This window comes from Pristis pectinata, chromosome 22, assembly GCF_009764475.1.
Source record: "Pristis pectinata isolate sPriPec2 chromosome 22, sPriPec2.1.pri, whole genome shotgun sequence".
NCBI lineage: Eukaryota > Metazoa > Chordata > Chondrichthyes > Rhinopristiformes > Pristidae > Pristis > Pristis pectinata.
In genome coordinates this window covers 16796689-16813902 of record NC_067426.1, presented here as the reverse complement: position 1 = coordinate 16813902, position 17214 = coordinate 16796689, and the positions used below count along the sequence as shown (strand labels likewise).

General features: G+C 38.7%; 1 protein-coding gene across 1 annotated transcript; it reads right to left on the bottom strand.

Annotated features, from left to right (window-relative positions):
• Positions 1 to 4202: 4202 nt before the first annotated feature.
• On the bottom strand, positions 4203 to 12513 carry zgc:91910 (Zinc finger protein 706-like). Its single transcript, XM_052036483.1, has 4 exons — positions 12357 to 12513; positions 9466 to 9614; positions 8082 to 8200; positions 4203 to 6259 (listed from the first exon to the last, which is right to left on the bottom strand). Exons 2-3 carry the CDS (start codon positions 9595 to 9597, stop codon positions 8105 to 8107), a joined length of 228 nt encoding a protein of 75 aa, XP_051892443.1. The 5' UTR covers positions 9598 to 9614; positions 12357 to 12513; the 3' UTR covers positions 4203 to 6259; positions 8082 to 8104.
• Positions 12514 to 17214: the final 4701 nt, after the last annotated feature.

Below are 17214 nucleotides of genomic sequence, written 5' to 3'. Positions count from 1 at the left end.
TGATGAAACTGGCCAAGTCCTCCACTCTCTTTAGCTTCTTCCTTTCCTGTGCATTGGAGGTTCCAATACCAGATCATGACTCAACTTTGACTTTGACACAACTAGTCAGAATGCTTTCCACTGTACATCTATAGAAGTTTGTCAGTATCTTCGATGACATGCCAAATTCCCTTACACTTCTAAGAAAGTAGAGACACAGGCGCACCTTCTTCACCATTGCATCTATCTGCTGGGTCTGAGATGTTGACACCCAGGAACCTGAACCTTCTCACCCTATCTATATACACGTGAATCCTGACTTGTATAAAGCTGAAAGGTTATTCTGTTATTGTCACTTTAGCATTTCATTTGGCACTACTTTAGATTGCACCATTTTGTTGTTTTGCACTTGTCACTATTTATTGTTCGATTTATTATTACCGTGTACACCATTTACCCTGCGAGCTTCATGTGAACAAGGATTTTCACTGCACGCTGGTGTACTTGACAATGAACTAGTCTGAACCTGAATGAGTGAAAGTAGCTGGGGGCATATGAGAAAAACCCAAAAATGCATTCAAAACTTTTCTCCGCTCTTGCTTGTAGCTACTGAATCTCAGACAATGTTACATTTAAAACTTGAATCTGTTAGGACTAAGCATATACAATCACTTTGGACATTTTGGATTTAATCTTAAAAATACTTTATTTTCATTAAAAACTAAGATAGATATTCCAGCAGGCTCTGCTTTCCAAAAGGAAACGTAATAACTTGGAAGGAAAATTTGTTCAGAGCCATTGTATTAGATAGACATTTTTTAAAAAACAGATGATGGAAACACTCAGGTCAGGCAGCATCTGTGGAAGGAGAAACAGTTAACATTTCAGGTCAGAGACCCTTCAGGACTCTCCATGTAGACTGCCTGACTGACTGAACACTTACACAAGTATCAGAATTATGGGTACCCATTCAGTGAGCTACATGCTGCCCTTCTAGTTACCCATTCAATTAGCTATATGCTGGCTGGAACGTGCTGCCAAGGGTGGTGATAGAAGCAGATATAATAGCAATGTTTATGAGGCATTTAGACAGACACATGAACAGGCAGGGAATTGAGGGATATGGACCATGTGCAGGCAGATGCAATTAATTAGATTAGCATCATGTTCAGGGCAGACATAGTGGCCAAAGGGCCTGTTCCTGTGTTTATTGTTCTAGGAAGTTGTGAATGAGCTGTGCCTTTTGCACAGGTTTGCTTCAAACCAGGTTTGCTTCAATCTTTCAAGTCTCAGACCCCAAGGTGAACTTCAAAGCCACATCTGCATCACCACAAAGATTATTTATCTCCATCTTTGCCCCAATCTAGTTCCAAAGCCCCATTGATGCTTTTACCTCCTGACATAATCCCACTTCTTTGACATGCCTACCATAATCCTTTCATATCATCCATCTCCATCACAAAACCCCTGCTCTCATCCAAATTTCGCACACCTATCCCCATTGTCCTTGCTTAAAGTCCCCACTACAAATTTAAAATTCTCATTGAAAATATGGAAATACATTGACCTCATCTAGGTAGCCATCTCCAACTCAGCTAGCCACCAAGATCTCTGCATTCCATCAAATATTCTGTGGCCTCTTTTGCACCTGTCATTCTCTTTCCCCCACCATTATCAGAAGTGACTTTCGTTGTCTAACAAGCTTCAATGATCCAGCCCAATATTTCTCCACCTGCATTTCATTTTTAAACTTACCTCTCTACACTTTTTTTTAGCAGACCCAGTTAGATTTATGATTATACTTTGCTAAGGAAATATGATTTTTCAAACTTAAAGACTTATATGTGGTAGTCAATACAAGACAGCACAAACTCCATAGATTTATTTTCTTATCAGATATTAAAATGATTTTGGTACAGTGTCCCTCCATTCATTTATTTGTATATTCAAATTCTCAAGCACACTCCTCTTTACTTCTTGTTTGCACAGGATACCATGTCCTTTTTCACCTGCTAGTTCATCATAGCTTGGCTTACCAGACAAGACCTGACACTGTCAGGTTCAGATTGAGTGCATAAGTCTGAAAATATTACCAAATTATAATATCAACTCTTGTGTGAATTGCTAATATAATTCAGATTCAGCCTGCTAGCCTTGATAATTAATTTATCCAGGTCAGAATGATTCAGTATTACCATGTAGCCTCCATTTTTGATTAGTATTTGGTATTTCATCCTCAAACAGATCCAAGCACATTTGCGATTGTTGTATTTGTAGCAATGGTCAGTTTAAATATGGGGAAGAAACATCTCAGGCCTGCATCAGGTTTTGATTTTGTACCCAAACATGTCTCTATTTCAGCCCATTTAATCTCATACTTATAACACTATCAACCACTCCAGTTGTTTTCAAATATTCAGATTTTTGGCCTTTAACTTTTGATGGCAACTCATTAAAATGTTCAAGTACTGATATAAAGAAGTTGCCTCATAACTGATATCTGAAATTATTCCATGTCTAGTTTATTTATAACATCTCTGATGCCCCTTACAGATTCAATTCCATTCCCTGGTTCAGTTTGAATTTAGACTTTTAATTGTTCGGAGTTCCAGCATTGACTTGCAGGCCTTTCTGCTCAGCCCTTGCTCTTAATCTTTATATTCAGAAATGCCTACATTCTGACAGTTCATCCAATGTCTCATTAATGTGTAAATTCTAATACATTCCTAACTCTTCAAACTTTGATACTGATCTGCTGGAATTTTAAATGATTTTGGAAAACACACTAATTAATTATTATTTTGATTACAGACTCATAGCTTTAGCAAATGAGTTTAACATTTGTTTAAGTATTGAGCTTTATTGTGAAATGTTAATGTTGCCTCATTTACAAATGTACGCATCCTCTCAAAGACAAAAAAAAATGAAGATTAGCAATTTGTACAGGGGCCAATCTTACTTGATTATATTTTCAGTATCAGGTCCACTAAACTAGTTCACGGTGATATGCACATCGGGAGGAGAGAGCAGATGGAATGTAAAAGGTGATACCAGAATTTGTTTGTATTCAAAGGTTGGTCATTAACAGATTCAAGAGGTGATCCTACCAATTTCACAGATCCTTTTCCTCTAAAATTTAAGCATTACTCAATACTCATTCTGGCTGTGTTTGATTTATGACAATTCAATTAATAATGGATCAATAATTACTGGAAACCTGTATATGTAGTAAAAATTATGGACAATCTTTTGAGGTCTTGGAACCAGAGAATAAAACTAAATTGTAATGTATAAATAACCAGTTTTGCCATTATTTGGGTTAATAACTTTTTAAAAAATCGGTACAAGGACAATGGAGCGATTAAATTGGTTTGACTTTAAACTGTAGCTCCAAACCTACTGCATGCATAATCAGGTGCAGCGGACACTCAGTCATCGAGTACAATTCAAGGCAGAAATTGATGGATTTTGGAATCCAGTGGAATCAATTGATACTGGTAGTGATGGTGTGGAAGGTATGAAGGATGGGCAGAAAAGTGGAAGGTTGATCACCTATGATTTTGTTAAATGACACAGCTCTCATTTGCTCTTATATCTTAAGGACATAAGGTGCTACACAAGCTCTATTCAAATAAAAACATGGAAAGAACCCTTTTAACACTAAAGGGTCCATTTGTTGGCTGTACTGAATGCCTTTAGCTATTACAACTGTCTTGTATTTTCTGATCACATGCTTCTACAAAGGTAGCTGGAAACGTTCTTAGCAATACTTAGCTTTCCAGGATATTCGAACAACACAACTTTGGTTGATATAAAATTGTAATTCTAAATGCAGTAACTGCTCAATCAGAGATTGCTTTTATGATAAACTATTGGGGCTGTGGTTAACTGTATTATGAAATTAAGTTAGAAGAGCACAAAATTTCAAGAACTAACAAAATTAAGTCATGGTTCTTAATTTTGATTATTCTTGCCATTCTATACTTCTGGAGTCAAGGGAGCCCTATAATATTTTGCACAGTATCTGATCTCAACTTGTTTAAAACTTATTTCTAATTGGAAAGTATGTGAATGTTACATATTTTCAAATGAATAAACACAGTATTGAGTTAAAAACTGTTCCTAACCTCAGACTCCAAATGATCAACTAGAAGACTTTCAGGGAATAAATTCCCTTTCTTTTAGTGAAAGTAAACCACTGTCTGAAATAAGGAATACAGCCAAAAGGTGACAATGTATTTAGTCAAATTAAACAAAGTTGAAACAAGCCCTTTGTTAAGCATTTGGCATTTAAGGAAATGTAATAATATTTAAACCATTTCAAGAATGTTAAATACACTTTGAGAAATGCAATGGGAAAATTGGAAAAAAAAACATGTCAAAAATAGTTTAGAATTTCAGTAACATATCTGACAATACATTAATTTCAAAGTCCTCAGTAGGTACAGGTCATAGTAATTGTAAATAAGTTTCTAGTGCGAAGAACTGTGTTTTTGAAATTTAGATGATCAGAGACCATACTAAAGGCCAGTTTGTTGTACAACTTGAGACAAAATTGGTAATAATAGTTAGAACCCAAACACCAGCAGGAAAAGTAAAAATCTAACTGCAGTAATTTCAGTATCTGTATGGTTATGGTGTAATCTCTACCCAATTTTCTTATAACTCTGCCGACCTGGAAAAGTTCTTTCATTGAACCTGGCAAATTAATTATGTTGGATGCATTGTGTTATGAAACAAGGTGTCCTTAATTCCTTATTAGCTGCAACTCAGAAGACAGTGATCAAAGTTGCTTTCTATTCACTTGAAGCAACTAACTGCATTCCTCAAAATAAAGACTCTACTGAAATCACAACACATTATCACTGGAAAATTGCTTTTGCTTCATCACTGTGCTTACTATAGCTGATCTCTCTAACTAAAGCATAGTTGTAAGAAACTCAGTTTTGGACTATAATTTAGAGTATAGGCTTAGTTTAATCCAGAAAAGTTTTTGAAGACTATGATCAAGGGTGACATGTTGTAGGAAACGATGAGTCAAGCAATGCCACAAATGATATTTAAACATTAAAATAAAGGGGTTCTGAGCCATTCTATAAGAAAATGTGCTTTTGATATTTATTGAAATTACAGTGAGCTCCAGTTAAATCACAAAATACTGTATGTATGATTATGCAAGATTGCTACAGAACTGAGAAAATAAGGCTAAGGACTAGAAGCATGTCCAGGTGAAATACAAGCTATTGCAATCTTAGGTATCGTAATTTCAAATAGGAATTGGGAGTCAGTGATAATTGGTTTCTATCTATATTGAGGATTCGCTTCAACCAAGTTTCATTCATAAAACCATAACTAGTTAATAGATTTGTTATATACAAACTAGTTTTCCAACAAGATGTTAACTCCACAAATTGTAGCTATAAAGCAATGATTTGAAAACAATGTCTGTAAAGCTCAGACATCCTATGAATTAGCACACAAGCTTCAAGAGATTGTGTTCCTTCAAAAGACTGCTTTAAGTATCTGATGTCTGTACAATAATGTATGATAAACTGTTGGGAACCCTACAATATGATTCATGGAGCTCATGAAATCTGTTTGATTTCCTGAAAATAACAGAAGGTAAATCAAAAGAGGGTGGTCATGAGAATAAATTGTCCTGCAATCATCTGGGAGCATCCAGTGAGATAGACCCTATTATCTTTATGGATTGATCACAATTATCATTGTTTGCAACAGGGATACAATTTTTAATATATTGCAACATCCCTTCTACAAAGAAGGTACTGAACACAAGCTGTACAAGGAATACATATGCTAATATGGCTGACTGGGCTGCACTCAGGGAGGTTAAGGAATTTTTAGTCACAGGCCAGTAATCTAACCTAGCAACACAGTATTCACCCATAGTGGTTCTCGCAAAACCACTATAGCTGTAAGCCACAGATTCAAACTCCCGTATTTTTGTAACAGACTCCAGCAGTACTAATATCACAATGATGCCAGTGCTTAAAAGTAGTGAAGAGACAAGTTAATATTAGTACTAATCTATCATGAGATCTGTACCACTTTTTCACCCAGCCCACTTGAAGAATTGGCACCTTTGTAATGCCCAAACAAAAAATATCTTCAATGCTTCCTTGTCCCAAAACATGAAAAGATTAAACATCAAAGTTCAGTAGTAAGTAGAAATTGAAAAGGTTGAAGAATTGAATGTTCTTCATCTTTTCCAGGCCTTGTGTAGTAGGTTTCAGTGCATCATGTCAGCAGAATTCCAAGTCTAAAGGCAAGCACAAAATAGTTTTTAAAAAAATTGACAAAAAACCTTAGAATATTAAGCCATTTTGTTGTCCTAATCAATTATTGTATCCTCCTTACAGAAAGTATAGACAGGAATAATACAAGAAAAACAGATTCAAGGCATGTTTCATATTAATGCAAGATTAGAATCAATAGAGTAAATGTAAAGATTTTTCAGAAGTTATTTTTAAATGTTAGAAGTCATCTTTAAATATTCTTAAACTTTAGCTGACCAATGAAAGGGCAACCTTACTCTAGTCCCTCCAATAGCTGGCTTTACGAAAGCAAAATACAGCCAGAGGCTGGAACTTTTCTTGGTATTTAATGCTCACATTTCAAATAAAATCCAATTCCAGAATGACAACATGACCCCAATACGAATGTTGAGACAAATACAGATTGTTGAATGGAACATTAAAATGACTGCATCTCAAACTGGATTATTTCATTAGGAATTCAATTATTCTGGAACTGGAATAGAGCTTTTAGTGGTCTGGCATTTTAATGCATACAGTGCAGGACTTTAAGTAGCAACCCTAAGAGCAAAATGCTACAAGTCTGGCTAGCTGCAATTCAGTAAGTTGTCATTGGGTGAGAAGTCATATTTGCCAGTTAGATGTTAACTGAAAACTAAGTGAATAGCACATTAGCCTCAAAATGAACAGGTCAGTATACCCAACTTCAAAGCACAAGCTTTTCTATCTAAAACTGTACAGAAGAGTATTTTATTCCCAGCCCAGAGCAATCCCATTCTTCCCACTTATTCCCCTGTAGCTTATTCTCTCACACATGCCCATTAGTAAACCTAACCACTGAGCACCACCCCTACCCCCAGATCTCCCACCAACCACCTATGACTGGGGGTGATTTACAGTAGCCAATTAGCACATCTTTGGGATGTGGGAGGGAACCAGAGTACTTGGGGAAACCCACACAGTCACAGGGAGAACATGTAAATTCCACAGTTAGCACAGGAGATCAGAAGCAAACCCAGGTCACTGGAGCTGTAAGACAGTTTCACTATCTGCAGTGCCACCGTGCTAGTTTCAAAGCATCCCATGGGGTTTGTGCGACAAGCTTTGCTGAAAGCTACTTAATTGCTGCTGATTCTCGACATCCTGTTTATAAATGAAGTTGAAAACTGGCAGGATGCATACTTGTGCCGAAATTTTTAGTCTGGTGACAGAGGTGCAATAGTTGAGTGTTTCCTGTTGGGGGAATTCATTCACATGATCGTATGATGCATTAACTGGATGTGCTTGGGAGAAAGTCACCTTCAGCACCTTAACCAGGTTGTGTACAAGGAGATTCAAACAACAAAAATCTTAAACTGATAAAATGTAAAGTGGCAGCTGGTTAAAAAAGTTCACAGGCAGTTTCTAATTCTGCTAATTAAGTTAATCTATTTCTGCTTTAGATTAGGTTTTAAATTTCTTTATTTGCACAAAAACATTATAGGTTCAATATCAGAACAAAATAACCTAAAAGATTCAATTCTCAATTTTATATAACTGAAAACAATTATAATCATGCAAGTTCTTGGAAGAGCCTCATCTAATCATGTAGCAAAATTAGCAAAGACATTCAAATACTTAATGAAAATTTTCCATTTTCCAAATTGGGATTTTAACTTGTGTCACCAGATTAATAATCCAACCCTCTGGACATTACACCACTAATTTAATCACTATGCTACTGTCTCCCTATAACGACAGTAATCACAGCAATTCTGAAGCCAGAAGGCCAGGCAGATTCCTTTTCCTTACTGGGTAACAAGAGATGAACTTTGAAAAACTTCTCACCCAAGTCCAAGTTGTGCTTTTGTTTATGCCTGAACATCCACCAGTTCAGGAGGCAAAGGAGATTTAGGATGTTTACTCTCAAAATGCTGTTTGAAGGTTTTAGGATCTGGCATCTGTGTCTGGAAAAAAAGAAAATATAATGGCAAATAATAAGCAATGCAATTATCTCAGTGGCCAGTAAAAGGGAAGTCCAACAAAATACTACAGTTATACAAATTCCCGATTAGGCCATGTCTGAAATAATGTGTAGGTCTGGTTACCATACCTTATTGCTCTTGGAGGAAGTGCAACACAGATACAAACGAAGTTACAAACAGATTCAAAGCAAATTTAAAATTCCCTAAAATTATGATTCAAAGTTGATTTGATCAAATTTTAAGATATTGAGGGGAAACGATAATGATAAGAGAGAATATTTCCAAACGTCTTGGACTAGGAAACTTTATTCAAAATTAAAACCCAATCTTTCAGAAGTTAGGAAGTACTTCTACATAAAGTTAGTTGAAGGTTGCCAAATCAGATGTTAAATCTAAGAATGACAAGCAAAGGTATTAATGGAAATGAGGCAAAGGAATATTAATGGAAATGAGGCAAAGGAAAGCATATAGAGTTGGATCACAAATCAGTCAATTTCACTGGACAATAGAAAAGGCACAAGTTACTAAATGACAGTGGAGAAACAACAATGCCTTTCCAAGTCAGGATGGCATGCAACTTGGCGAGGTACGTGCAGTCAACACCCTTGTCCTTTTTTTGGTAGATGTCATAGATTTGGGAGGTGCTATTGGGAGTAGCCAAGTACCTGTCGTGCAGCATGTAGATGGACACACTGCAACCATGGTGTGCTAGTGGTTGAGGTAGTAAATATCTATGGTGGTGGATTGGTCCTCAATAATGCAGACTGCTTCATCCTGGATGGTGATAAGCTTCTTGACTGTTGATGTAGATGCACTCATCCGGGCAAGCACACAGCTGACATATCTTGTGGATGACGGAAAGGCTTTGAGGTGTCAAGAGGATAGTCATTTGCCATAGTACACCCAGCCTCTAATCTGCTCTTATAGCCACATTATTTATTTGGCTCGTGCAGTTGAGTGTGTGGTCAATGGTGAACCAGCAGGACAATCACATGGGGGACATGGCAAGGGGTAATACTACTGAATAATAAGTTGATAGTTAAACTCTCACTTGGACAATTTGTGAATACGATCAAGTTGATCAAGCTGGTTTTATTAACTTCATACTGTTGAAATTAGACTGGCAACTTTAATCATTTTAAAAACAAGATCCATCACAATTTGAACAAAACAATGGGTATAGCAGTATATTCCTCTGAAAGACATTTCAGCATTATGAAAATTGCTTTGTTGGCCTATTCCCTTACTTTGCAGACCGGACATGTGTGCACAAGTGCTGCCTTTGCTGCTGCTTTTTGATCAGATCCTCCCTTTTTCTTTTCAGCTTGCCTCTTAGCATTCTTCTGCTGGGCTTGTATTTTCTGTTGTCCACGAGCCATGATGAAATTCAGGAAATCTACCAAAAAGTAAAGCTTCAGTTACTCTTCCTACCTGTCCAACACAGATACAACAGAAGCTACCAAAACATTCGTATTCTACTGTTTAAAAACATTGATTTAAACAGAGAAAAAAAATCGCAACCTGGGCAGAATCCCATCCAAAACTAAGGCACATTTTCACACACTGTTACCTAACTACCAAGGGCCGTGAGAAAGGAAAATGTGACCAAATAACTTTCAGAAAGAAAAACATGTGCATCATAGATTAGATCAAATCCAAAACTGAAAAGTTTTTAGTGCAAGCAGAACAGACAAAAATGAAATTTATGATATCCTGTATTAATCAGCATCTTCAACAGTCAATGTGTTCCAAACCACTTTACAGAAGGATGTCAAACAACATTTGACACTGAACTACAAAATAAACAAGTTACAAAAAAAACTTGATCAATGAGTTAGATTTTAAGGAGCATTTTAATGCAGGCGGATTGTTTTAGGAAGGTGAAATTCCAGAGTTGGAAACCGAAGGTATTGTTCCCAATGGTGGAGTAATTAAATTCAGGGATTATCAAGAACCAGAATTGGAGGATTGCAAATCTCTGAGGGATGTATGACTGAAAGAAATTCAAAATTGGAAGGGACAAAAGAAAATTTGAAAATCATAAAAAGAATATCCTTTATAAAAGTCAACTGCCTTTGTACAAGTTAAGCAAAGCCTTGAGTTTTGTAATGACCTCAAGCTTATGGAGAGTAATACAAGGTCATCCACACACACACACAGAGGGATACTGTTAGGTAACAAAAAGATGCATGGATAAATGTTTCAGTAGATGACCTGAGGGTCAAAATCTACTCCAGAGGACTGGAAATAGGCATGCACACGATTCTTAGTTCATCACCTCATGGTCAAATATGACACCAAGGATGTAATAAAGGACTGCAATATAGGTGGTATGGTGGCATACCAGCTTAGTAGTTAATGTTGCCGGCCCACAGTTACAGCACAGTGGGTTTGATTCTGGCCTTAAGTGCTGTCAGTGTGAAATTAATATTCTCCCTGTGACTACTTGAGTTTTCTCCCAGCTGCTCTTGTTTCCTCCCACATCTCATGGCCATGCTGATAGGTTTCTTGGCCACTATATTACGTGTAAAGCATCCAGCAATTTGGTGAAAAAGCTATCCCACAAACTGTAACTCACGTTAAATGCCATGCAGCCATCTATTATTAGCCTCCACGAAAGTCTCCTTGAAAATAACATCCCTATTAACCTCCTGAAATTTTTAGCCATTGATTGTTCAAAGTAAAGGAACATCATTCAGGAAAGGATTGTGAACCTCAAGCCCACACTTCAATAGCACAAACAACTCACCCATCCCGCAAGCACTTCCTACCCTATGGAAGAACCTGTCATTCCCACACAAACATCTAAGAACCCACAGAACTGGAATGGAAGCATGCCATTCTCAAGATTTAAGGTAATGCCCAAGGAATGAAGTTATGGCTGTAATACAGATCTCATTGGATCCATCTGCCACCCACTTTCCTATCCTGTTCAATAATTTATCCTCCAAGGTGTGCAAACTTTAGTCTTGTCTGTTGGTACTTTTATCAAATATTTTCTAAAAGTCCAAGTAACTATCATGATTCTACCAAGGTATGTGAAAAACAGGACTAAAACATGCAGAAGAATTCAATAAAACTCGTCAGCTTAAGCAGAAAAGAAACACACCAGAGTGAAGATGGACTTGATTATTTTTTAAAATCAGGTAAAATATGATATTAACCCACAACAGACAAATCTTATTCTGGATAGTCACCCAAATCAAACGAAAAAAGAGAAACACATATTCTGCTTCAAATGCATACTGGAGAGAGATTTTATTATTGGTACCTTGTGAGTACCTCAGAATCATGCCAGAGTAAAGCACACAATTACCTCATCAACACCCCCCACTCCACAATGCAAAATCTTTCCAAGTTAACAGACAAATAAACTATAAATTTGAGGGCAGGTTGAAGTACTTTAGAAGTATTCCGTGGTACTGATCAAGTGAGAAGTCTGTAAATTCAATACACACTCCGGATACAAGTTCATAATCTAGGATGGCGTACTTTGGTGTAGCACCGAAAGAACATTATACTTTGGCATCAGAAAGGGTTGAGAAGAACAGGAAAGACCAATAATAAAAGCAATGGATGTCGCCTGCCTTGCTGAGTATTCCCAGCATTTTCTGTCTTCATTTCAGTTTTCCAACAAGACCAGAATCCACGTAAAGCGCTTCAACTTCATTTTACACCCACTATAATTGTGCAGGGAATCATCTGGAGGAAACGATCTTTCATGAGGAAATAGAAAATGACTAGACTATCAATTTATTCCAGTGCGGGGCATGGAAAACAAAATGCGGACCAGCAAACTCGCCCTAAATCAACAACAATGAAAGGCAATCCTCATCACAATCCCCAGCCTATGGCACTAACATTCGGGAACCCGCAGCTGTAAACCCGCTGCTGAACGAGAATTAGGCGAAGCCACCGGACGGGCCGGGGCAGACCGGGCCGGGCCGCCCAGCCCAGGCCGAGGCGCGGCGTGCGGCCTGCCACAGGGCGATAGCCCACCATTTGATGACGAGACGCCGCGCACCCTCCCTCACCAAAGGCAAACGCGTACCCTTCCACCCCCCCACCGCAAAAAAAACGACACCGAGCTCAAACCGAGACACAGACAGGACCGAGTACCCGGGTCACCGAGACTCACCGGCTGGCGGGCACCAACGAATCCTCGCAGCCCCACCAACAGCCGCCGCTCGTCCTCGGTCAGCAGAGGCGGAGTCTGACGTTACCGGAAGTGACGGCAGCGAGTCCGAAGCCCTGGAGGGGGGGAACCCGGGGGCTGACGCCAGGGTCACGTGGGTAATCGCAGGCTACGCAAAAGATACAACCGAAGGTGTAGCAATGCTCGTCTTTGCAACCGGTCTCGTCCTCCTCTTCTAGTAACATCATACAGAGAGATTTAAGATTCCAAAGAAATAAAATGGTCTAACATCTCTCTAAACAACATTTTTAAATGTGTTACAACATCGAAGTCTACACTTTTCAACCTTTGGAAATACCACTCCATGACGTTCTGGTATTTGTATTGCCATTTTTAACGGTATTTTCCCTGCCGCAGTATAATTAGCTGAAAAAAACATTTAGAAAGTGTCTTTTAACTTAATATTCTTCTCAAGCACTCTACAGAGAAGGGGGTCGAATCTAAGGTGACGAAATTTTCGGAATTGATTCCGGGTAGAGACGGTGGGTGCAGCTGCAAAGAATCTAGAACGCGAAATGTAGGTTGCGCATTATAGCAAGGTAAAAGCAGCACCCTATGGTGGACAGTTGATCATGGATATTACAGATGCAAAACAAATGTGTATTCAATATGTGACGTTAAAGTATTGAAGGGCAAACAGGCGCCAAATAATACAGTAACATTTTGCGCTCGCCAGCACCAATATTCTGCGGTTGTTCGTACTGCCAACCGCTGCATGGTAAACGGTTTGAAGAGGCCAATCGATGCATTGTTTGTATGTTTTCCACCTTTCTTTCCCCTGAAGATATCTCCCTCCCCACCCACCCACCCGAGGATGCTGTCACCTCTCTGCTTTAGTCTGCAGACAGACTGTAAGCTGGTGAAAAAGAAATCTGTCAGTACGGAGGAAACTGGTGGCGGCGGAGGAGGGGGCTGCGGAGTTTAGGGGAGGCGAGTTCATGTTCATAATCTTCAGATTCATGCGCGAGAGAAGGTATTTCTTGTGCCACCATTAATTGCCTACCTAACATATCGTCATGAGGTTTGCTCGATTATCGGGGTACCCTTCATAAATCAGGGTCTCTTCCTGCCAAACAATATTCCTTCCAAGGATATTATTTGCCTGGGATACAGTACCTCCTCCGAGATTGTCCTCGGGAAGTGGTCCAAGTTAAAACTGACAAAATGAAGGGACGCTTTGACATCAGCAGAGTCGCGAATATGACCAAAAGACAATTAAAATAATGTGTCTCGAGAAAGTACCCACAAGAAGTAGAACAAGAATTCAGGGAGTTAGAGTCCATATGAAGATTCTCTACCAAACAGCGACTATCATTTTCCCTCCACAGATGCTGCCTGACCTGCTGAGCTCCTCCACCAATTTGTTTTAGTTTCAGGGAGTGAACTCTGAATATGGCGGGTGAGATGGCTAAGGATGTATTGATGGAAAGTTGACGGATCATGGAGGCAGTGTATCGGTGATGGAAGAGTGAATATTAGATCCACCAGCAGAATCTAGTATAGTGTTAAGATTCTTGTTGCAGCTGAACACCTCTGGGTGAGCACCAGTCCAGGTGCATTTTGCCTTACAGAACTTGTCATCAGAAAACAGCCATGCCTCAGACTATCCAACTTCTACCTTGATCTTGTAACATTGATTGGCCAGTTTCTTGTCAAGGGTGATTTCCAAATTGTCAATAGTGAAGGATTCTGCATTAGTGGTTGGAAAATATTTGAGCTTTTTCTTGACAAAATAGTCATTTATTGGCATAAATGTTATCTGCCATTTGTTACAACATCAAATTAATTGTGTAAAGTAAAACTGAAAATGAGCAACACCAATTTAAGCCCTGTGTTGGGTAGAACAGCATTAAATACAGACTCAGCTTCCTGTTCAATCCTGAGTTCACCTTCCAAACCCACATACCAACAATAAAACTGCTTAAAATTATCCATTATTCTCTCTGGAACTCTAGTTTTCAAAAGGGTAAGATTAACATTTTTATATAATATTGTCAGTGTTATTGGGTCACATTCATGTTGCAAAACAATATTCATAATTTTTTCATTACAAGCTATGTTTATAATACTGAAAGAAATGATATTTGATGCACTATGTACAGCACATATTAAAGAGGTCGAAGCAAATCAAGAGAGAAATTCTCCACTGACTGAAGTAATACCTCACATGAGCAAGATGGTTGTGGTTGTTGGACGTAAATCATCTCAACTGCTCTATGTTGCTACAGAGGTTTCTTAGGTCAGTGTGTAGCAAAACCTAGATGATATGATAAACTGACAAATAGTGAAAACATTACCATCTCCCAAGTGCCAGGCCATCTCCACCCTTTATATTCAACATTGCTGAGTCTCACACCATCAACATCCTGGGGTTACCACTAATCAGAAACTTAATTGGACTAGCTGCATAAATATAATATAAATATACAGGTCATAGACTGGGTATTCTGTGGTGAGTTACTCATATCTGCATTCATTATTTTTTTCCATGATCTGCAAGGCATGAGTCAAGAGTGTGATGGAAACTCTTCACTTACTTGAATGAATGTGGCTCCAACATTCATGAACAACCACAACAAAGAAGCATACTTGATTTTCACTTCATTCTCCACTCTAAACATTTACTCACTCCACACTAGAGCAATGTGACCACAAGTGTTTATCACCTACAAATTGACTCTGGTTACTCACCAAGGCTATTTTGAAAATAACTCCTAAACCCAACAGTAAAGTAAAGAACATATAGGAACAAGAGACTGCAGATTCTGGAATCAGGAGCAATAAACAAACTACTGGAGGAACTCAGCAGGTTGAACAGCATCTGTAGAGACAAAAGGATAGTCAATGTTTTGAGTTGGACCCTGCGTCAGGACTCAGGGTCACAAGCAGAAATGTCAACTATCCCATTGCCACCACAGTTGCTGCTTGACCCACTAAGTTCCTCCAGCAGTTTCATTTTTTGCCACAAACTACAGGTTCCCCTCCAAGTCACAGCCCATCCTGACGAGGAAATATATCATCCTTCCTTCGTCGCCAGAAGCTCACAGCCCTGGAACTCCATTCTGAATGGCAGAAGGACTGCAGTGGTAGACAAAGGCAGCTTGCCACCACAGACTCAAGGGTAATTAGGGATGAGTAGTATATACCGGGATTGTCACTGATACACTCATTCTATAAACATATTGAAAACAAATCTTTGTGTATGGCTCATAATAAAACCTGAAATGCTGGAAACACTCAAGGCAGCATCTGTGAGGCTGTAACAGAGTTAATCTTTCAGTTTAAAAACTCTTTGTCAGAACTATGAACAAGGGAAAACAAGTTAGTTTTAATTTGCAGAGAGTTGGGGTGGGATGGATAGGACAAAAGGAGTTTCTCTGATATGGTGAGGCTAGGGTTAAGTCTGTGTTTGATGTAGAGCAGACCACATTGCAATCACTGGCTAGGGTGCAGATGTAACCATTCAGCTGATAGATTAATAAGAACAATTAGAAAGAGAAAACACAAACAGGAATGTAAAAGCTGTGAAATGCAGAGCTGTAGGAAATGTCCAGCCAGTCAGGCCATGCTAGAGGAGAGATAAAAACTGAGACAATATTACAGCTGGATGGCCTACAGCATGATGAACCAGTTCTGATACAAACAACAAAAGCAAGTCCAAAGGTCTAAGCATTGAATTTTCCAATTTGTGGTAACCCACACCCCAGGTGTTCTACTCCCACACACACTCACCTGTCCACCTAGGTTTCTTCTCTGTTTGTTCACCTCTCCCATCCCCCTTGCCCCAACCTGGTTTCATCTGCCCAATATCCCCTCCCAATCTGGTTCCACCTATCATCTACCAGCCTCTATCCCACCCTCCCTCATACTGCCATATAGTGGCAATCATTGCTTTTCCCTGTCATTTCTGATGCACGGTCTCAACCTCAAATGTTGCTTACACCTATTGCATCCACAAATGCTGCTTGACTTGCTGAGTTCTTCCAGCATTCTGTTTTTTGTTCAACTTTGTACAAATCTTCATCTGAATAACAATGGACTTTATCTGCACATCAATCAAAACTTATCAAACAGAACCGTACAGACATAGATTCAGACACTCGGTTCTATTTATGTACTAAGGTTTACAGAAACTCTTCAAAGTACACTGCAATCAAGGCTAAAAGATAATGGGAATGATGACATTAGTTATCACAACTCTTGCACAATGTACCTCATCTTCAATGTTAAGAACATCCCTTAAAATATCTGATCAATGGCAGTTGCAATCTGTAAATGAAGAGTTATCATAAACCACTTGGTGATGTTTGCGACGTGTCCCCTAATGAAGTAACCTTGCCTTGAGGACAAAGGAATCAGCTGAACCTAACAGCTACTGTCATCTAAACTAATGCATTAACTTCAGCCAAAACAAATGACTCCAACCATTAAAAGCTGCTGAACCCATTGACAGTTGTTGAAATTTTACAGAGCTCCTCTCCTATCAGGTTTGCATTTCTTTGATGATCTTACAACCAAGTCATTTTCCTACAAATTAACTGGATATAAAGTTAGGAGAGGTCTGATTAGCGACTCAATCATACAGAAAGGGAAATCTTGTATGTAAGCTGATATTCTATTTCGTTCCAGATACAGTTTAAGGATACATTGTTTAATATGAGAAGAACAATAGACCACACAACATGCAACGTATTATTCACTGCAGAGCAGCTCTGCATTAATTCTTGCTTGTCACTTTAAGGTTCCACCTGTAACCATTGTTTTCCCTAGGGAGGTTATCTCTAGGTTGATAGCTGATTAT